Genomic DNA, 23,690 nt, shown 5'->3' with positions numbered 1-23,690 from the left:
TGTTTTGAAACAGAGGAATTTTATTACATTTCCTGAGTAATTCATCTAACCCAACAACATACCAGAGAAGCTATGATAGCCTCGACCCTGTTCGGATGGCATGTTTATACTTCATAAATCTATTTTGCATTCATTATCTCAAGCCTAATTTAAAGCTCATGGTTGAAAAAGAGGCTAACATAAGCAGTAAAAATAATCAGACACTTTCCATTGCAGGGTGTGTGTGTGTGTGTGTGTGTGTGTGTGTGTGTGTGTGTGAGAGAGAGAGAGAGAGAGAGAGAGAGAGAGAGAGAGAGAGAGAGAGAGAGAGAGAGAGCGAGCGCGAGCTTTACTGGCTTTTTCAGCCTGTTGTCTTATAGAATCCAGGGCCACCAGCCCAGGTATGGCACCACCCACAATAGGCCAAGCCTTCCCCCATCAATCAGAAATTAAGAAAACAGTTGGCATTCTCTACCTGAAAGCATGTTCTCAATTGAGGTTCCCTCCTTTCAGATAATTGTAGCTTGTGTCAAGCTGACATAAAACTAGCTGGAACTGCATGCATCTATCTTACATTCTAACCTATAAGCTTGAGTATATGCAAATGTGTGCATATACATGTGACGCACAGAAATATGTGTACATGAATGTGGGTATGTCTGTGCACAGTCTCTATCAGCATATAAAGCATCACACAGATGATCATATAAAGACTGAAAGAATGGAATGACAAGGAATACATGACACAAACACAAAACCAAAGCAGGAATGAAATGCCTCCGAGGGCAGCTACTGTCTCACGTGGAGATCTCTCCCTGTGGTGGCAGGATCTGAGAGTTTAATCTATCTAGTGACTGCCAACTGGGGCTGATCAAACAGAGGAAAAGGGCCTGGAGACGAAATGCCTGACTGACAAGAAGCCTATCCCACGCTGTTCCAGAGCACACGCGCGCCCTGACGATGACCAGTCCCGACAATGGCATTCAAGTACAAGTGTTAACTGTAGCCTGAATCATGGAGACAGAAGACTGGTTTCAAAGTCCCCTGTTGCCTTGAAAACCAACAGTAAGGCAAAGCTCCATGATCAGAAAGCCAGATTAATTAGTGCCACATTCTTGGAGACACTAGAAGGTAGCCCAGTTAATGATTACTCGGGGATAATTGTTTCCTGCAGGGGGGCTTTAATACTAAAAGCAAACAAACAAAAACAAACAACCCCTGAAAACTAGTCAAGGTTCTAGGTCTGTAGAAACCAGAGTTGCCCTTTTCTTTGTTTTTGTTTTGGATCAGAGCTGGAAGGAAGGAAATCTACTGGGAGCTCTGAGCAGTTTTCCACTGACAAGCTGCCTCCTGTGGTCCTGTGGGGTAGGGAAGGGCTCTGAGGGCAAGCAGGAAGTGCAGCTCCGCTGGAGAGGGGAGAGTGCTAGTAGGGTTGCTGTTTCCTGGTCTCTGGTTCAGTTTGCTGATGTCACCAGAGAGGAGCTGGCAGCTGGAAGTGGCTGGTTCCTCATGTACCCGTTCTTTGATCTACTCAGTCACTGGTGACTTGCCTTATAACAAAACTTAGCTGATGCCACAGAAAAATACGTAACAAGATAACCATAAACAGATGAGAAAAACAGGGTGAGGGAGAAAAATATGTATCATGGAGGAGGTCAGAGGAGTGTTCCTTCATCAAGGCCTTTCCCAACACTGAGGAATCCACACTCATTCACAGCAGCTCAGCAAGGGCGGGGAGTTAATCGATTCTATTTGGCCATCAGGATAATAATTCCTATACAAGCTGGGCTCTAAAGGCACATCCCAAACTTCGTGGTGATAGACAGAGAGGCATTCCACTTCTTAATTAAAAATCATTTACAGATACTTGTGCAATGTGATTTTTTTAATCTTATGCGTGTTATGTGTTCAATGTCTGTGTGGGTGGACATGCCTGCATGTGTGTGTAAGCTGAAAGAGAAGCCTGAAGGTCTTTCTCAGGAAACAACGCCCACACCTCCTTTGAGATGGGGGACTTCAGGTTAGGTTAGTCCTGAGGAACCACCTGTCTCCACCTCCCCAGTGTGGGATCAGAAGGGCAAGGCCACAACCTCAAGTGGGTTCTGGAGACTACATTTCTACCTGCAGTCACAGGTTACTGAGCCATCCCCTCAGCTTCTGCGCAGCACAGTATTAGAGAGTGGGATCTTGACAAGTGAGAAATAGTTGAGATGGCTGAGGCAGGCTGCGTGGAAGGTAACACAAGCAGAGTCTTAAAGGCAGATGAAGGGAGTGAGGGGCAGGCAGACGGCGAGGACAGGGGCAAGGGCTGGAGGGCAAAGAGAGGGCTGGTGTGGAGATAAACAGTCTACAGCCACAGCAGGATTTGTGTAAGTCTCAGCGGAGAAAACCAAAAGATGTGAAGAGACCACGTGGAACCTGCCGAGCCTCTGGTTTTTCAGGAACAGTATTTAGAACCAGAGCAGACCTGTGCTTTTTGTGCAGACGTGGACAGCAATGGGATATGGAGATTTCAGGCACATGCACAGAGATGTTTTTCCTTATGGCTTATCTTGGTAATAAATAAATAAATAAATAAATAAATAAATAAATAAATAAATAAATAAAAACATGCAAAGACATGCTCAGACTGGGACAAATCTACAATGGTGACACCATGGCCCCAGCACACCTAAGACTGCCCTGCTGAGTTGTTCATAAATGATCAGCTACAGCTGTGCAGGGGGAGGGGCAGCTAATGTGCTGCTGTCTGAAATGCCCCGATAAGTGTTACCTCCCATGTCTTTAACATGCATTAAACCTTTGCTCCAGACATGGATTACCTGTGGGGCCCATGCAGCAAGCTCCAAGCCTGGTTGTACCAGAGGTCAGGGAATCATCAAATCTATGGAAAGATTCGAGGGAAAGCTCAGTGAAGATTTACAGACAATCCTGGAAAACTTAGGTAATGTACATGGATGTCTTTGTAGGCCCGGTTAAGGTGCACTGTTAGAGCAGGTACCCAAACAGAAAGGCAGCTGTGGAGGAGAGCTCCTGACCATGTGCAGGATGAGGGACTTCCAAGAGAGGAGTTCCAACCCATGAGCAGCTCACAGGTGAAAACCAAGAAATCTAAACTGTAATTGTATTTAATTTTTTTTTATTAAAAAAATTTTTTTTGGAGACAGGATCCTACTGTGTAGCCCTGGCTAGAATGTAACTCACTATGTAGACCAGCTGCCCTTAAATGCATAGATCCAAGTACCTCTGCCTCCCAAGTGCTGGGAGGTGTGTGCCTCCAGGCCCACTACAATTGTTTTTTTGTTTGTTTGTTTGTTTAAGGTAACTAAAATACAAGTGAAGTTAAAACCTCTGGATCTAAAGCACATGCTCTAAGTGGGTTGTTTTCCTGCCTTCAGACATTAAGAAGAAAGGCAATGAAGTGAATCCCAAGGAAGAACGAGCAAAATGAAGCTGCGGGCGCGCACACAGACACTCCGTCACACTCTTCCTCTCCTTCCTTCCACTAGGGATGTCAATCACCGGAGGAGCTGCTCTATCTCAGTGTGAGTATTTGCTGCTTTTGGTGACTACTGACAATTCAGGGAACAGGCATGCAACTACTCTTTTCTCTGAAGGACCCTTACGAGAAGGGATCAGATTCCCTTCCCCTAGCCCCAGGATTCCCAGGGGAGCCACTCTGACAAAAGTAGTGACTGCTACACAAACTGACAAAAGATGATGACTAAGCAATGCTCCTTGTACCCAACCTCAGAGCAAGTAGTCAGCGAGCATGGGAAATGCTATGGATGCCCCTTCTCCTCCAAAGATCCAGGCTTCTGGCAAGTATGTATGCAGGAAGGAAGGACAGAAACAGATACAAAGCTGAAGGAGAAGAGAAAGTAAAGCCAGGAGTACATTTTCCCCATATATATTGTATACATACTCACACACACACACACACACACACACCCACACACACCCAAACGACCGAAACAGAAACATATATATGTATGTATATATGTGTGTGTGTGTGTGTGTGTGTGTATACAGACACTATATACATATACACACATAAAAACCAAACTAAACAAAAATATATGTATGTAAATATATGCACATATACACATATGTATTTGTGTGTATATATGTATACATGTGTGCACATATATATATACACGTACACACACACACACACACACACACACGCACGCACGCACGCACGCACGCATGTACGTACGTATGCTCCAAACAGAGAACAATTCCTTGGGCTTGCTAACCTAGAGTTTATCTCAACTAAGAATGTTGTAGTAGGCAAAATAAAAAGGAAATATAATTATGAAATTGAGTGCTCACTAGATTAAAGTCCTGAGCCAAAGGGAGTTTAGATTTCCTCAGCTGTATAGACAGAAGGCACTTCCTCAGGGTAGGTGGGTGCTGGGTGTTGGCAGTACCCTGACTACGGCCTGAGCTACATGCAGACAGTTTTAGGGTTAATTTATAAAGCTATAGGGACTCTGAATCCCCCAGTGAAATCTATGCTCCCTGGAGTTATTATCAAAACAGTCTCTGGGCCAGGTGAGGTGATTCATGCCTATAAACCCAATACTTGGAGAGGCAGAGGCAGATGGATCTCTGTGAGTTCGAGGCCAGCCTGGTCTACAAAGGAAGTCCAGGACAGCCAAGGCAATTATACAGAGAAACCTTGTCTCAAAGAAAAGACAGGCTCTAGGCAGGTCTGTATTAACTTTCTATCTTATTACCTCTTAACCTTGAAACCTGACAGATGAGAGAAAATGTGGACAAACGACACCACGCTTTAACACGCTGATGACTGCATCTATATTAAGTTGCTTCATGTGCAGATACTTGTCAAACATGTTTCTTGCCATCTTTTTGGTACATTTGAACTCATACATGAGTCACTAACCAGGAAAGTTTATTCTGCCTTAGTGTTTCGGTTTTTTTTTTTTTTTCCTTTCGGTGAGCTCAAGCCTGTGCATGTTCATTCATATAAAACTGTGCCAACGACCTACATACACATCACTTTCAAACAAACACCAGGCCAGAAGCAGGTACAACTGGTTGGCACAAACGCTCACAGCACCTGGGGGCCAGTTGTATAACAGAGCCTGGCCTGCTGGTTGCATCATAATGAAGTGACATCATGGGCTGGCACGGGCTCTACGTTTTAGGTGCTCCTATGTGACTTTTATGTCTTCCGTGGAGCTGCGAATAGCTGTGTCTTTAGGAAGTCGATGGGGGAAACAAAGAGCTCTCAATGTGCTCGCTTTCTAAATCAGATTAACTCAAAAGTCTACCAAGAAAAGTGAGATTAGCAATTGTCAACTGTTATATACTCTTAAACTGCTTATACAGGTAACTGAGGAATTTCCAAGTCATACAACCAAAGCGAGAGAAGTAAGTAAGTGACACTTTCCACTGGCTATGTCATCGCTCTTGGGTGGCAGCTGTCACCCAGGAGCTCTGATCTCTGATCTGTGCATTGGCCTCGCCTATAAGTTTATAAAGTATTATAAATTTCTACTTACAAAATATTATAAAACCACTACTTTTAAGCATTTTACGTGTGCTTTTGTTTAATATTTCATTTTCCTGGAGGGCTTTTCAACTTAAAATTTACAGCGACAACATCAAACCCCACAACGCTCGTTGAGATAGTGCTGTTACAGACAGGAGGCGGTATGTCGTGCCCCATCGGGGCCTGACCCAGCAGTGAACAGCTTCTCCAGCAGCCATGGCATGCAACCCAACACAGTAGCAACACACTTACAATATAGACACTGTCCCTGTGTCTGAGTCTGAGCTCACAGAGTAGGAAGCTGTTCAGTGAACATGGCTCTAAATAAAGCTTGCCCTTTATTCTCCTGTCTGATTCTCACCCTGATGGCAAGGATGCGCAGTGGAGACAAGACAGTCACATTCCTTGGAAAGAAACGGAGGTACAAGCTAAAGCTATGTCATACTTATAAATGAGCGCGAAGCCGAGATTCCGTTCACTCGGGCAAGGAAGAGTCAGATCAAGACCAGGTGGGTGTTTCAGTAGACACAGAATTCATTCTGACTTGGGCACATCCTAATCCAGCCTTCTCGGGCATAAACCACGAAAGCCCTCAGTTGGAACTTCCCAGGAAAGCTTAAAAAAAAAAAAAAACTAAAAGAGGCAAACAACTAATTGCACGGTGGAAGATGGAAGAACACAAACCCGAGACCGCAGGTGCTCAAAGCCCTTTAACGCCTTTAGCTTTTCCAAGAAACTGTGTGCAGCTGACGCTATTATCATCCTGGCTTTCCATGGGGGGGAGACTTGGGCAAGGGAGTTCAAGGGGTGTGGTCAGGTGGAAGGCTGCGCCTTGTGTGGCATAGCCCCTCTCTGCGCTGACTCAGAAGCTAAGGGAGAGGCTGGGCACGCAAAGCCCCGTTCTTAAAGCACTCCTTTTTCTCCTTTCTTTAAAGGATGGGGGGAGGGTGGACAAGCGCAGAAGCTGTCAGGATGGTGGCTCAAGGGACAGACAGAGTAAACACTCCTTCACAGCACTGTGAGTAGGAGACACAAGGCTCTCAATTTCTCAATTCTAACTAGAAGGGGCAAGAGTTCAATGAAATTTTAAATCAAGTACTTTAGCTTCAAAAAACCTGAGCCAGCATTAATTAGTATGTATTTTAATAGGTGGTATCAAACGTCAACTAAAGCTAATAAAAAAAAACGAATGGATTGGAGGAAACAAAATATAGTCTTCCTAGTAGGGATGAGACACTGACCCCACCACATCCCCTCGATACTGCCATCTGCGGGTGCTTAAGACCCCAACATACAATTTGCCTTATTTGAAGGGGCGGCGATGACGTTATCATTTGTGGCCTGAATTTGCAGATGAGTGCGGAACACGTGTGGAAGAACCCTTTGTACGCAAATGTTTTAACAGGCTTCATCTGCTTCCGGGACCAGAAATGACTGCACCCTCCTTTCATCTTTAAAGAAACAGCCCTTGTGCCATAACAAAGTGTTCTTTGTAATTCTGGAAATCTGAGTATAAACACTGATGTTTTGACAAGTGGTCCCCTCCATGCAGAGGTTACATTACACACTGTTATAGAGATGGGCATATGCTACATCATAAAGAGAAATTAAGCAAGATGCTGGTTTGGACCCCATAAGCAGCTTAGGCCAAGGTGAGGGAGGGAGCAGGCAGCCAAGAGGAGAGAGAATACACACCCCCTGGTGGAACTACACACATGTGCCCAGAACTGTTTGTGTTTTGAATCTACTCCCTTGCGAGCTCTAGGTACCCCACTTAGGGAGCTACGTCCTCACTTCTCCCTCTGACCAGGCTCTATGACTCTTGCAGTTTTCTCTCAAAAGTCTCCAGTCTGAAGGCAAATGACCCTGGTCAAGGAGACTGCCAGGCATCTGTTACTCAAAAACCAACTTTGAAGGCGTTAACCCCTTGACACTCTACTATGAGATTCCGGTTTGGAGTTTTTGTCGGTTATTTTTCCAGCCGGGTGTTGCTAGGTAGGGCGGGCCTGGTAGTACGTTTGCTATGTTGTACCAGTTCTCCTGGGCCAGCCTCCCAAATCCTGGGATCATGGGCACGTACTGGTAGGTCTGGGTCTACTACAAAATTTTAAGAATAATTTCTGGAGAAACATGAATCTTATCATCACTTCCCTCTGGCTAAAGTTTCTAACACACCAAGTGGCCAGTGAGCTATTCAAAGACCGTATCACTTACTCTAAATGACAATCACGACGTCTAATTATCAGTCACTGTTCTGCGCTGAAGATGCACCCGTGTGGACTGGTGCCGGCATTCCTTCTATTTAGTTTGCCATACCACAACAACATTCATGAAGCAAACAGGCGACCAATTTCAAAAGCATCCCCTGAGAGTGGGCAAGTGTTCCCAGCAACAATGAAAATAAGTGCTTTCCCTTGGTCCCCATATCTGCAATGATATCAGACCCCCTGTTTTTAGCCTGCAATCTTACAGTTGGACACACACTCTCTACCCCACAGTAGGTCACAGGCAAACCTCAGGGCAGTTTATATCATCTCCCTCCTCTGAGAAACATAAAGTTGACTCCAGGGTTCAAGACAGCCCACCGCATGTGCCCCACTCCCCAACAAATACGAGACAGCAGGCAGATAAGGGGGTACCCTCTTCAGTCCTGCATTGTGAAGACTCATGCAAAGGCTAGCTTCTGCTTTGGTAACCCCTACCACATGAGATCTTGGTGGCAGCTTGCAGCTCTACAGTCTACTCTCCGTTGCCCGGGCCCTCCTGGAAGGCAGGCTAATGTGTCTTAAAACTGCCAGCATGATGCTACGATTCTTTGCTAAGCTAGATTAAAAAGGAGAGTCACCCCTTACTTCTGCTAAAGAGTGACTTGATCTGTTTAATCAAACATATTACTCACTCACAGGAAAATTACAATGGTCCTACAAAGTCCATTATTTGGACTGTATTTGTCAGAAAGCAGTGTCAGGATTTGTCAGACAATAGTCCCTGACAGAATGCTTCTTTTTATCCGATTCTCCCAGGCATCAGGCAAATAACATGACGTGGACGTGCCTTCTCCGTGCTGTGCAATCTCGGGGTGTCGCACAGCAGCTGACCATGAGCCGTGTTTCCGTGCCCAGCTGTATGTAAGGAGATTACTACCGGATGCCAGGAAAGACAGATTCTGCCTCTATTCTCAGGCCTCTGCTCTGAGTTTTTGGTTCTGCTGACTGTTTAAGTAGACTTAATTAAAAAAAAAATTAAATAAAAAAGATATGATTTATTCACTTTACATCCTGATCACAGCCCTCTCCCTCCCCTCCTCTTGGTCCCCACCCTCTCACCTTTTTTTTTGGTTTTTTATTTTTTATCTTGCCAAATCTATCATGGCTCTTTCAGGGCCTTCAGTTAATGTGTCTCTGTAGGTTGTGGCAAATGGAACAACACAGGCACAGAGGGCGGGAGCTGGCAGATCACAGTTGTACTCAGAGAGCTCAGCAGCTAAGAGTATGGGGCCCTGGAGTCAAACTAGTCGGAGTCCAAGTTTGGCTCAACCACATTGGCCGTAGGGTCCTGATCAGTAAGAAAGAGGCCTCCTTCATCTTCATCTTAGCATGCAGGCAGGATTATCGGATGCACAGCTGCTCTGAGGATTACATAAGTCATTTTGCATACTGACAGCTATTAACGAGGATTTGATAAACCTTGGCAGTGAGGATCATCTAGGCATGTATATGTAACACATGGATTTCCCACATATGGTTTCTCACGCTCAATTTTGATTGACACATAATAACTGGGCCTATTTGCCAAGTACCATGGGGTGTTTCGGCATCTTTACATTACATGATGGTAAAGGGTGTATCCAGCACCTTACGCGTTCGTCGTGCCTTTGTGACAGGAATGGCCAAGCGTGTATTTGAGAATATAAAATTTAAAACACACCATTTGGTCAGCATGCGTCACCCTCATGTGCACTGTATCAGCTCTGCACCTACAGGGCACGGCCAGTCCTCACTCTTCTGTCATCCAGTTTATGTGACGTGGAGATGGGCAAAGGGTCAAGGGAATCTCTGAGGTTCATGGTAACTCAATAAGGAAAGTCTAAATAAAACCCATCACAACGGCCAAATAAAGAGTTTAAAGGCTTTCACTCCAGATGACAATACATTTATTTACTTTCATAGAATGGCTAAACACCTCCGAGGTGCTGCTACAGAAATGCAAGGGTCACTTAAACCACCAAGGAATAGGTGTGCATCAAATATTATCATCTATGCCATGGAGGACAGGCCAGGTTTCCACGTCTGTGTCATTAGGATCCTCTCATTCAGGGCTTCCCAGGTTAAGTTCTGCTAGGGCTAATCCTGAAGTTGGAGACCCACCCGCATATGCAGTTTGGACATTACAGGGGAGGGTGGCTCTGCATTATCCTAGGAAGTACCCGCCCCCAGCTGCCACCAAAGCCAATCGGCAAAAGAAGAGTAGGTACCCAAGTACATAGCAGGTACTTGGCAAAAAGTGACTATATGTGGCGTCAGCTACTCATGGCGACACTCAAAGTCTACGTGATGCAACTCCTTCTATACTGCGCTGCAGCAGGTACTTGAATTGCAGGCCATGTTGGCAGAGGGAGGTAAGTCACGCAGCCTGAAGATGCCCAGGCCCATCGTCTAGGACCTGTACTTCAGTTTTGTACAAGGCAACTCTCAAGGATTAAATACTATTGTCACCTTTGGAGAATTGCCTATATCCTAAAAATAAACAATTCTAATTATAAAACCAAAGAAAAGGTTGAAGTGAGATTTTTTTTTTTTTAATTGGGAAGTATACTTTTGTTACTTCCTGGGGATCTGTACCCCAGCCCCCAGCCACAATACTAAAGCTATTTTGTGAATTATAAAAGTCTCTAGAGCATATCTAGTTAAGTATCTATTGTATACAAAGTATTTCTTACATTTCCAGGATATTTCCACAGCAAAAACCCAGAGAAGCATCTCACGTGGTTAAGAACATGGCTGACCTGTTGGGGCGTGGTGGCACACGCCTTTAATCCCAGCTCAGTAAGTTCGAAGCCACCCTGGTCTACAGAGCGAGCCCAGGACAGCCAGAGCTATACAGAGAAACTCTGTCTCGAAACCCGCCCTGCCCCCAAAGAAAATGGCTGACCCAAGAGATGAATGAGGAAAGATTCAAGGAAACACAGTATTGTGTCTTAAGTTCTTAACTGTGCTTTGACTAGGAAAAAAATGACGAAGGTTATTTTTCCCAGCTTCAAATATGGCATTTATTAAATTCTTCAACTCAACCACTGGAGATCTCACAGAAGTACTGGCTAGTGGGACAAAGTTGCAATCCCTAGCTCAACATTGTTGGCTTGTTAAATTGGCATTTTTTAAAAATAAAATGACGAGAGAAAGTCAAAACAGCCAGCAATGTGCTCGGGTACCTTGGCACAAGCCCTCTCAGTGTTATGTATTGTGCGTTTTTCTATTATGCTAATAAGCACAGTGTCAGAAACTATTGTGATTTAGGCCGCCTCCTCTCTCTTTCTTTCTTTCTTTCTTTCTTTCTTTCTTTTTTTTTTGTATTGAGAATTTTCTAGATTAATCAAGAATTCTTGAGAGGCTAAAGAAGAGTGTCAAGGGACACATTTAAAACTATTTTCTGTTTTGTTTTGTTTTGTTTTTTTATTCCCTGCCCCTCAAAGAAATCTAAGAAATGAAAACTCAAGATTTGGCTTTCAGTAGAGATTTGTAACAAGTAGGCCTAAAAACCCCAAGACACGAACGGTGACAATATGGTTTTTATTAATGACGCTACAAAGCAGTGGCTGGGGCAGAAACCCACTCATGTTGGAATAAAACAACAGCCACTTATTCTGAGACTAGAAGAAGAATGCTCCAGAGAGAGACCTGAAACAATTCTCTAGTTGGAGAAGATGGAGATACAAGGGAAAGCATGACCAGCCCAGGTCCCCACTTGGTCTTGTTAGCTTCGTCTTTAGACCAGTGGTTCTCAAACAAAGTCTCTCCTCATGTTGCTGTGACCCTCCTTCAACCGTTAATGAACTATAGTGTAAATACTTGCATTTTCCAGTTGTCCTGTGTCTTTGTCCTTTGAGGGCCTGAGACTCACAGGTTAAGAACCATTGCTTTAGATAATCTGAGTAACTTAAAACCTCTTGCATCAAAAATGCTCTTTTTAAATTTTTAAAAATTGAAAAAACATAAAACTTAAAAAAGATTACATCTCTGTGTGTATATGTACCACACTTGTGTAAGTATGTGTCTGTGTGTACATGTGCACACATATGGTGTGGGTGCTTTTCTACCACCGTGTGCACCCCAGGGACCAAGCTCTGGCAGTCGGGCCTAGTTGAGTTATAGTCAGTGTCAGACAGCCTAGTGGTTTCAGAACAGGGTTTGGTTTACTGGCCTTATTTGTGGATCCCATGGGGGAAAACATGGTCACCATGGGAACATGGTTGGATGCTGGAGCTTCAGCTCCAAGAGGGAGCCCTCTAAAGCTGCTTAGCACTTCTCAAGCTTTCTCTGTACCAACAGCTAGGCTCTTCCAGTCACTGTCAATCAGACTCAGATCTCTATGTTCCTACATGCGCTGTTATACCCCCTACTGTCATACACCATAGCCCCTGGATATACCTTGCCACATCCCTTTACTGTCTCATGCCAGAGCCCCTGGAATCCCCTTTCACAGCTCTCAGAGGCCACACCCTCTTAGGCAGGAGTACCTGCTCCTCTAAGGGAGCCTTCCTCCTGTGCTCAGAACGACCAACTGGGAGAGAAGGAAAATGAAGGAATTATATGTCTTCTCCACTCCAACAACAACTAAGTTCTCTGTGAAAAATCAATTCCAGGCCTTTTAGCTTCTGGTCCAAGGTATAAATATATGTTCCTATCAGCATCTCCTCCTCCTCCATACTCACTCACTGGGAGCTCTGGGTAACTAATGAAAGCTGCAGACCACACAGCTGCACACCAATAACCCTCTGTTTCCTGCTCTTTGTCTTCTAAGTGCCCAGAACTCTCCTACCTCTGGAACTCTTCTTGGAGCCTGAAGGACACCAGCAGCTATCCTTCCTGACATGGTCTGTGTCATTTGAGACCCAAATGTTGTCTCATTCCTGGAAGCTACTCTGTGCCCTCAGATCACGTTAACCTGAACTTTCCTCGGGTTATCTCATGCAGAAACATAGGCACAAATGCTTACTTTGATTCTTTCTAAAACGACGGCAGGCCCTTCCGGTCTACTTCTGTTGACCTATCTTGCCTTTTTAATCCACTTTCAAAGAACTGTAATGTTAAAAAAATGATAATAATAACCAGGAAAACTTGCAGAGAACAGAAAACAAGGAGAGAGGAAATCAAAACACTTAAGGCCAGCGAACATGGTTATAGTTCAAGGATACTCTTTCTGGTTAGTAACAGGCATATCAGAAGATAGATTCAGTTCCACGCTTAGGTAAAACAAGCTCTTTTACTACACTTGAAACAAATTTTTGTGCTACCGAGTGAAGAAAAGTGGGGGCGGGGTAGGTTTAGAAGGACGAGGAACAAAGTGGGCAGGATAGGAATGCTTTTGTAAATCCACAGGCTACTCTTCAGCCAGCTCTCTGGACCTTGCAACAGAGACCCTGGCACTGCAGCAGTCTCCCTGCAGCTGGCGGTATCCCCTACACAAAGCCAGGATGCACCATGGGACAAGCTGTGCACACAACACTGTTTTTTATTTATCTGTTTAGCTGGCTTGAGACGATCTCACTGTAGCCCAGGCTGGCCTTGAGCTGCTGGTGATATTTACACTGTCACCTCCCAAAGGCTGAGTTTTCAGGGACAGAACACCATACCCCACTTCAAATACATGTTGTGAGTCTTCAAAATAAAAGTTTGGACAAAATGATCAATTTCCCATGCCGTGGTAAAAAGAACAGCCAGGAAGGCATGAGGAGGGTCGCGTGACCCTGAAACCAGCCTTTTACAGGAACCCCAACAAAAAGCCTGAAGGAAGAGAGGCATAGGTTGTGTGCATAGAAACTACGTCCTCCCATTTCCCAGCTTTCAAAAGTAGAACTCTGGTGGGGAATCTTCTCTACTTTTCGTTTCTGAATGTAATACGACATATAATCACATCTTTTTCTGTAACAGAATCTTGACAAAAAGGATTAATATTTGCTTGGTGTTGGAAGGGCTGGATCAGCCGTCTTCCTGTTACAAGTTCTTTTACTACTCTAAGGAATGCAAAGTCCAAAGTGGGCCAAAAATCTAAATTCTGTTTTGCACGCTGTGACATGACACCACAGTAGAAAAATCCCACATCTAACTCCATGTGGTAGATCATACCCAACATGCAGGCGCATTGGAAACGTATAAAGTTACTTTCATAGTGTGTGTGTGTGTGTGTGTGTGTGTGTGTGTGTGTGTGTGTGTGTTTATAGGAGCCATAACTAAATTTTGTGTATAGACTTGGACTCCTTCCCTGAGCTATCTCATTGCATATATAAAAATACTCCAAAAGCCTGAAATACAAAATACTTCTTGAACCGAGCATACTAGTAAGAGAATATATAACCTGGATCTCATTTGTTTTTTGATAACAACCTTGTAAAGAATGGATTATTTGACTTACTTTGCAGACTATGGACTAAAACAGAAGATATCTGCCCAGCCCTGTTGTAGTAGCCAGCATTGGGGTTTCTAAAGCTTGCAGCCCTGACTATCATTGTTTTTATAAGCTAGAGGAGGAGTCAGTAGACATGAGACACGATTAGCATGAGGCATGGCGTGATACAACAGGCGGGTAGACAGCAGGATGGTATGGGTTGAAATACCAACTGTTGAGTGCTGATGGAAACAATATCATCATTATTTATAATAAAGAAGACGCAGAGTTAGCGGCATGGTCCAAGCATGAAGGAGAGACAGGGAAAGCTTGGGGCCACGGCCTCACAGAACTGAGGGGTGCTGAGTGGAGAGGTATTTTAGGCGAGGTGGCAAGCAGCTAATGTTCTTTCCTGTCACAGCACAGGGAGCAAGGAAAGAAACGACCAGTGTCACACGGAGGGGAAGGACCTTCCTGAAGAGCAAGAAGCAAATGAGAGATAGTGGAGCAAGTTAATGGGATAAGTCACAGCTTTGAGGGGAAGAAGGTAACAGAGAATTTGGGGGCTCAGATGAGAAACTCAAATGGCAACGTATGGCAAGTCGGAAGGTGCGGAGCACTGCCGTCCGAGAGTGGCGGCAGAGGACCCGGATGTGAAAGGGGTCAAGACTTGTTTCTTAAACAGGAGCGGCAGGCAACAGCGTCAACATGACAAAGAGAAGGGCAAGGCAGTGGCCACCCAAGGACCTGAATATGTGAGGGGACGTGCACATGCAGGAGAGCCCCTGGCATTTTATTAACCCAGCTCAGAACTAGGAATAGAAGAACGATTTTACTGATACATATCAGAACATGCAAACATATTTGATTGGTTTGGTTTCAGAGAATGGGGAGAATTAAGAGCATCTGTGGCCTGGGTGTTAACGGAGCAGTCCTTTCCGCCACCTGGACTACTTTATCTCCCTAAGCATGCTGGGTCTTCGCTCTCATGTCGTCTCACTGAGTAGATCGGTGTGGAGGAATGGAAGGCACCTGCAGCAGCCTGGAACAATTAACAGCTCCCTTTATTTCCACCCTCCCTTCACAGGTTACCCAGAGCTCGTTGATATCTTTCCTCAAGTTCTCCTGTAGATGCACCTACCTACTCACAGTCCAAATCACTGACCATGACCACCACGGCCAGCCAGGTCCTCCTTGCTACTCTTCAGTTGTTTGAACTCATGCCTTCCCAGCTGAAGTGCTATGGGCCGACATCCTTTTCCTCCTAACCAGATGGTCTACATCATCCGGTGACATGAGCTGACTTTACTCTTTTTTTGTTTGTTTGTTTGTCTTTTTTGTTGTTTGTTTCTGTTTTTTCTTTTTGACTTTACTCTTAACATCATAACACTACAACATTTTCATTGTCTTTTCCCCTAACTTTCTTTCTTTCTTTTTTTTCGGGGGGTGGGGTGGGGTGGGTTTCAAGACAGGGTCTCTCTGTGTAAGCCTTGGCTGTCCTGGACTCGCTCTGTAGACCAGGCTGGCCTCGAACTCACAGCGGTCCGCCTGCCTCTGCCTCCCGAGTGCTGGGATTAAAGGTGTGCACCACTACGCCCGGCTTCCCCTAACCTTTCCATGTTATACCACAAAAACCAAAACAACCCCCCCCCCCCCCCCCCGCCAAACCATACAAAAAAAGCTTTGTGTTCCTCTCCAGCATGTAAAATCTCTGTCATACTTGCTTTCAAGCTCCATGCTTATTTTGTATGGTACAAATATTGGCACACTTTTCCATCTCTCCGACACCTGGAGCAGATCCAAGCTTCAAAAGAAACAAATCATTCATTTTGACTGTTTGCTGCTCCCCTGTACCACCCTATCCCCACAGGTCAATTTGCAATTAGTGTTAAGTTTGCACTTCTAAAATTCTTTCCCCCTATTCAGAGCTGCGGGTTTAATCCACCCTTAGTGCAAAGTTGCCTATGCTCAAAAACCTTCCTAGGTCCTAGAGTAAGTTGTTTTCCCATAAAGGCCACATCCCACCACATCACCAACTAATTACTCTTGACCAGAAACAAGCTGAGAGCACAGCTGCCTGTTACGTCTTCTTTTTCTATATATATGAGACACAAACGCTCAACAAGTAAGCACCTGTATCTGCTCTCTATGTGAAGTATAGTGAGGCTGGCTGGACCTGGGGGGGCAGCATGCCCTATCAGTGCCCTATCCTGCCTCCATAGACATGGCTGCCAAAACGATCACCGGCATTTAAAGCCCACCCTGGGATCTTGTAAGAGCCTTCATTTATAAATGACTAGACAGGAAGAGAGGATGGCTCTGTTACTGCTACGAACGACGACAGTGAAGAGAATAATGGTCCCACGTATTAAGAAAACCTATGCATATCGAAGACACTAACAACAAAAAAATGCAATAAATGATCTAGGAAAAATGATAACACATTCTTCTATTATTTTTATAAACCGATCTGGCTCAATTAAAAAAAAAACCCACTGGCCCTATTTTTCAAGCACATTTCCTGTTTGTAAAGCATGGCATGGATCTATTAGCACGCGCCTCCTGTCCTGTCTCCCTGACATCGAATCTTACATAAAGCCAGCCGAGGAACGGTTTCCTTCTGAAATCCTCGCCTTTTATCCCTCAAGACTGTGAGAATCGGCCTCATCCCCTTGTTCCTACAGTGTATTTTTAGCTCCTTAGACTGTACGGTGCTCGATCTAGCTGCAATTATGCTGCAGAAGCACAAGGAGACGCCAAGGAAAGGCCAGCAGCAGACAAGGCAGCGAAAAGGCCTCCTCGTGGTCTTCATGGCTGTGGAGGAGCAAGGTCCGCATGGCAGAGCTCCCACAGTCCCCAGCTAGCGCTGACCGACTCCCAAGAGCTGGACTTCCTTTCAGATGAGACCCCAGTGTGAGATATGATTTCATTCTCCCAGAGTCTAGGAGGATGGGACTGAAAGGATGATAAGGAAAAGGCAGGAGCAGCTTAGCATGGTGGAGATGGCCTTTTACCCAGCCTTCCAGAGCCTGGAGGAGCACCGCCCTGCTTCTCAAAACAAAGCAAACCAAGGCCAGATGTTAGCGTTAGCTCCAGTTTGGCTCATTAGTTTTTAATATACTTTTTTTTCCTTTAAAAAAAAAATGAGTAGTGCATCTGAGCTTCACCCAGGGCCTGAGACATGAGATGCTGTCACGCAAGCCATTTGGAAGGGAAGAGACAAGCTCTCTAGCGGAAGGCTCAGTGCAGTTGTTTCAACTTCCCTTTTTGTAAAAGACCATTGCAGTCCTAGGAAAAATGCAAAGTGCTGTCAGGTGTAAGCACATACTGCTCAACATGGCCTGGGGTTCCTAGTCTTCCCAGAGTGATCTTTGCTCTCAAAGGTACTTCTGCCTTCTTAAGTTTAAATCAGACCTCTGTTACTTAGCAATCACATCTGCTATATTGTTATTTAGCAATAACTTTGTCACGCTGCAATTACATAAAGCAACTGCAATGGAGTCACATTCATATTCTACTCACCAACATTAATATAAAATGCAAATTTACCATAGAACCTGATGCACATGCATCCTTCTCATAAGATGCAGGAAGCAGAGACGTTCTTATCTCCGCTGAGAAAAGGGAGACCGAGCTGCACCACGGAGCCCCAGGTGCTCAGGAAAACAGAGGATCACCATCCCAGCAGGAACCAAGGGTTGACACACACTCAAGGTGAGCCTAGCTTGGTAACTACGTTTCTGACAAATAATGTCAGCTGCTTTCTCTTACATTGACTGGACCTCCCCTCTCCTCCCTCCCAGGCTTCTAGGAAAGATGAGTACTCTTAAAAAGGATGTAATGATCAATTTTCCTTACACTCGTGTTTATTTCTCAAATGCCAAGTCAAATTTTATCAAGAAAACACGAGTTTCACTTGTATGTAGGCATTCTAGAAGCACATGTGAATACTGGCTAAGAAGGTGAGCAAGTGTTTAGCACACGGGGTCTTATATATTTCCTTATCCACCTCTCCTTTAGCACAACCGACATCCTCTACGGCTATGACCAAGGAAATCTTAGCAGCTAAGGCTCTCAGAGCAATCATACTCACGGTTGACAGAGCTTCACCAGGTCTTGGTCAGTGGTGTTGGGGGGCAGGCCTCGGATGTAGAGGTTCGTCTTGCTCAGCTGATCCCACCCTGAGTTGCTACTGCTGCTACTGTTGTTATTACTGCTGGTGGTGCTGGGGCTGGGAGGGGCCATGGGGTGCGCTGGGACCAGAGACTGCTGCAAAGCAAAACATGAGGAGTGTCAGGGCAGAGGTAAGGAAGGAGCCAAGTGCCACTCAGAGGCTATGTGAACTACAAAAGGAAGACATCAAGATTAAACACAGATTATCCTGAGCTAATGTGATGTAAAGATTTAACTTCCAGATGAATAAAAATCTATTAAGTTTAAGGAAAAAAAAAATCCAAAACCAAAAGGCAAACAAGCCTCTCAACAAGAAATAAAAGAATTTTACTCAGCAATACCTGAAAATGTGGTTAAATTTATAGATAACCAATTTAGCCACATATTTTAAGGACCACATCTCCTGAGACTCAAAATGACCTTGCATGACGTCACATGATGCTGTCATCTTAACATACAGTAATTTAGAAATGACTAGGCTTTTGAAAAGGCTTTCAGACTCTGCAGAATATTTGATTGAAAGTAGATGAGCATTTAAAGTACCCTTCAACAGAGACTAGTCTTAATAGGTAAGAAAGCTAGAGCTTTGCCTAGAACCTCAAACTCCTAAGCTAGCTCTGTGGCTTCAGGAAACATTTGGATGAGATTTGCCACATGCTGCCTTTCACTCTGGCTGACCCTGTGAAATTTAACCCCTGTGAGAATGCTGTGGCAGTGAGAATACAGCAGACTTCCCCAGGGGGCATCTTATAAAGCTAGGGGTTTCAATCAGGCTTGGCTCTCCAGTCAGCAGCCACCTAGGAAGAGTGGCTAAGGAAATCATAGCTCTCTGACCCCATGTCCCACACAAGACTTTTTTCCCCCCAAGACAGGGTTTCTCTGGGTAGCCTTGGCTGTCCTAGACTCGCTTTGTAGACCAGGCTGGCCTCAAACTCACAGCAATCTGCCTGCCTCTGCCTACAGAGTGCTGGGATTAAAGGTGTGTGACACCACATCCGGCTCCACACAAGACTTTTGAGAAAGTTAAAGGGCTCAGCCTGAGGACAGTGAACTGGACCCAAACTGCCCTTACAGCCAATGGGTAGCAAGGCAGTGATATTCTCCTTTATAATTTCTAAGAAATAAATGCATTGAGCCAAGAATAGCACTTAAACAGTTTGAACATGTAAACTTGATTACTTGTTGGACACTCAACAAAGACTGTCAAATACGACAGCAGACACTTACTCCTACACACAAAAATGTACAGCACACAGAAGAAAACTTAAACCACACATACGCAATTCTCATTTATCTCTCCAGCAATTTCAGATGCCCAGGGTAGACTTCGGTTCTGCACCTAGTTACTGCCACGGTGTGCTAATTCCACAACAGCTTAACAAGCAGAGAATTTAGGAAGTCTTTCCTCTGGTCTTTTACCTTCCTCCCTTTCGTTCAGGGCCCCTGCTAAGTTATCATGCAAATCTCATTTCATCTAAAGAGACTTGAGTACCCAGAGGAACGAACAAAGAGTGAGGAAACTGTACGTCCTAAGAGCTGAAATTCAACTAGCAATACTGGTATTGCTTAATCCAAAACCAAAACTGCCCTGCCTGAGATCACATCCTTCCAACCTGTGACTCACACCTTTCACAGGCAGTGAACTCACACGCTGTCCCCACGCTCCATGGACTCAAGGCACTGGTTTCTTGGTGTAACACTAGTAGGCCCTGTCCCCTGCTCTGCCATAGGTGTCACACAAAAGTGTGCCTTTCTTCTCTCAAGTCTGTCAGTATCTCCATTACCTATCCTCTCTTTTTCTCATTGTTAAACTGAGGTACACCCACTAGCCCCCATCTCAAGCTTCTGACTGACGAGAGAACATTCAGCCATAGACAGAAGTAGGGAAGACCAAATTTTCTCTTAACCGTCATGTGATCAGTGTCTGAGATGCCACCCCAGAGCATACGGCGATTGGTGTCAACACAGGACAGAGAATGTTGGCTACTGGACAATTCTAGGGATGAAGGCCTGGGCTGTTGTAGTCCGGAGCAAGAATACTTGCCTCACATGCAGAGTCCTTATGTGCCACACCAGGATTGACAACTGGAGAAGTAGAAAACGGGGCTGTGGTTTGGGCCCCTCCCAGCTCCTAGTGTCTTTGTGAGAAGACAGCAGGGACAAGCCTATGTATCAGCAGACTTTCTACAAACTGCATTACAATCCAAGTCTGGGTCCACGCTAGGCCTGACCTCGTCTGGTTCTGATGAGGGCAGGGGGATGTTGGGTGTGGTCTTGTTCTGATCAGAAGAAACATCTGAGTTGTTAATTTGGGGACTATTTAAAACTAAAGGTAGGCTTTATTTATGAACTGAATGTTGACAATAGGGAAACAGTTATGACTTGTACTTCTGACTTTATAACTGATCTAGAGTATGAATGTATGACAGCCATCCATACTTAGTATAACAATCCCTTCCCAGTGACAGAAGAAGCTGGGGACCTGGGTCTTCCTGTTGGGGTACAGGGCCTCCTGGAGTTCAGATTCCAGGAAGGGGAAGAGGGTCCTGAATCCAGGAGACCATGAGGCTGTTGACTCCGTTACAGCACAAAGGTCAAGTCAACGTCTACCTAAAATATCAGCGCTCCCAGAGCTAGCCCAAGACAGAAAGATGTCCAAGAGAGAGCTAAATTATTTTAGTTGAGGGGTAAAAAAGGCATTGACAATTTTAGAGTAAAGATTAACCTTTTAGAAGTCACCGAGTGTGGGCTGGGAATACAGGCCAGGAGTAGGCTTGCATAAGAATTCTTGTTTAGTACCATCCAAAAGACTGCCCCCAAGGGGGGGTCCCCCGAATCTAGTGGCAACAGTACAAATACAATAGAGACTTTACCCCCAACTATTCAAAAGGATTGACAGTGATGTGAGGAACATAAATACGAGCACTGGCTGAGTACCAATAGCGTAACTGGGTGCTCATTTGCTAAGCGCTGCGTGCCGTGTTCTGCTTTTCTCTTTTAACGCCATGGACAGGTACAGCACCTGTTCTCTCACTGCACAGATTAGAAGACTGTGTCCTAAGAGGACCTAACTATTGTCCACGGCACAAAGTAAGGGCAGGGCTGCATTTCAAGCCGATATCTGCCAGATAACAAAGTCTGAACTTTCAGAAACTTGAGGCGGCTGCCCAACCCCACCCATTTCTTCGAAGAGCCACGCTGCTTTCTTTCGTTTTCTGTACCCATCCTCTTACAACCTAATTACCAGATTCTTGCTGTTCTGCAGTGTGACTCTTTATACCACTGGCTGCTACGCCAGAGCAAAAGGTGCCTCTGGGTTAGTCCTAATTAGCACATTGTGAACTAGTGGAGGTAAAAACCCCATTAGCTTGAAAAAGAAGGATTAAATAAATCCCGCTTTATAGATTGTTCCCCTAAAGAATGGACTCTGAGGGCAAGAGTAGAAGTGACAGCTTTGACATGCACATGGCCTTAGGTTCAACTCCACACTGCACAAGAAAGGACAAACAAGGGTGAATCTTTTGTTTTTGTGAAACGGGGGTGGGGTGGGAGGGGCTCACTGTGTAGCCTCAAACTCATGATTGCTGTGTCTCCTGGGCACTGGAACTGGAGGTGTGTGTACCACCACACCCAGCAAAAAGAATGAATTTTGACAGCCACAATGGACAGCATTACAGAGGTTCTTTTAAAAATTAAAAATAAAGAATCTAGCATGGTGGATCACATCTATAATTCTAGCAGTTGGAAATGTGAGACAGGAAGAAGCCAAAGTTTGAGGCCAACCTAGGCTATATAATAAGATTCAGTAGAAGAACAAAACAAACAAGAAACAAAACCAGAGCTATCATGTCCTAATATGCTACATTTAAAGGAAATAAAACCAATATGTCAGAGCAACATCTATACATCCTTGATGACAACACTAACTATTCCCAAAAGCCAAAAAATGGTAACAAACAAAATGTCCATTAACTGCTGAATGGGTGAAGAAAATGTTTACATATGCACACCATGGAATATTATGTAGCCATTAAAACTGACATTGTATGGTAACATCATAAATAAATTAGACACGGAAATGATGCTAATTACAGTAAAATCTACAACCAACGATCTTGTAGAAGTTGAGGGTACAGTACAGGATCTAAGGAGAGTAGAGAAGAGGAGGCTAGGGAAAGGTTTATCACACAGTGCTAAAGCAGAGTATTGACATCATGAAGAAACTGTACATTTCAAAGGGAAGGAAGGATTTTGAAAAGTTTTCAACATGAAGAAATGGTTTGAGGACAGAGGTTTATCCTGATTTAAAAATTGTACAATGGGCAATAAATATTCTGAAACATCACATTACTCCATTAATATACACAATTGTATATTTTAATGTATCATTTAAAATATCTTAACTGATAACTTATTAAAAGTAAGTAAGTCATTGATCTCATTCAAACTATTGAAATGAGAGAATGAGTCGTGTACATGCTTTCTGAAAGCTTCCATGGAGTAATGCTGAAAACTGGAGTCAGAGCTTTAAGAATGTTTAACATAAAATGGAGCAAAATTAAACCTTTACTTGTAGATTTAAATAAAAGCAAAACAAAACACTGAGTCTTTAACTACATCTTCAGAACTTGATAAAACTCCAAGTGGCTATCCTTAAAGTCAGATTATCTGCCTAGATAGCACAAATGGTAATTTGTTTAAAAAATAAAATACTTACAAGGGCTAACTTTCATCATATTGTTTTGTCACTGGATGAACTTTAACATCTATCTAGGAAAATCCCTAGACTGCCTTGCAACGTTGTCCTGTGACCACCGTAGTTTAAACATAGTTAGTGCTCCAAAGACTCCAATGTCTACCTCAGTCTTCCGTAGTTGTCCACTGGCTGAGCTTCCAGGAATAAGCCACAATTCTGATTTCTCTAATGGGTGGGCAAAACAAGGTTTTCATGGTAACATTTATCTGAGCTTAATTTGTATGTTAGGGTTTCTATTATTATGATTAAAACACCATGATCAAAGGTAACTTGGGCAGGAAAGGGTTTATTTCATCTTACACCTTGTCCGTCATCCACGGAAGTTAGAGCAGGAACTCAACACAGAAACTGGCACAGAGCCCAGAAAAGAATACTGCCCATTGGCTTGCTCCTCCTGGCTTGCTCAGCCTACTTTCTTCCAAACCCCAGGAGCACCTGTCCCAGGGGTGGCATGGCCCGCAATGGACTGAGACTTCCCACATCAATCAGTGACTAAGAAAATGCTCTACAGCCAGGTGCAGTGGTGCACACCTGTAATCCCAGCACTGGGGAGGCAGATCGTTGTGATTTCAAGGCCAGCCTGAACTACAAATTGAATCCAGAATAGCCAAGACTACACAGAGAAACCCTGTTTTGAAAAAACAAAAAGAAAATGCC

The 23,690-nt window shown here is 44.4% G+C and overlaps 1 protein-coding gene across 11 annotated transcripts in view; it reads right to left on the bottom strand.

The window, feature by feature from the left end:
- Rbms1 (RNA binding motif single stranded interacting protein 1) overlaps positions 1-23,690 on the bottom strand; it is a 220,944-nt gene that overhangs the window by 77,222 nt on the left and 120,032 nt on the right. For all 11 annotated transcript variants that reach the window (XM_051166384.1, XM_051166389.1, XM_051166390.1 and 8 more), the window contains exon 2: positions 18,198-18,373. In XM_051166384.1, the coding sequence (XP_051022341.1) occupies positions 18,198-18,373 (176 nt within the window). The remainder of the gene's footprint in view (positions 1-18,197; positions 18,374-23,690) is intronic.

The sequence above is a fragment of the Acomys russatus genome, chromosome 24, assembly GCF_903995435.1.
Source record: "Acomys russatus chromosome 24, mAcoRus1.1, whole genome shotgun sequence".
Lineage (NCBI taxonomy): Eukaryota > Metazoa > Chordata > Mammalia > Rodentia > Muridae > Acomys > Acomys russatus.
This window is presented reverse-complemented; position numbering and strand designations above follow the sequence as displayed.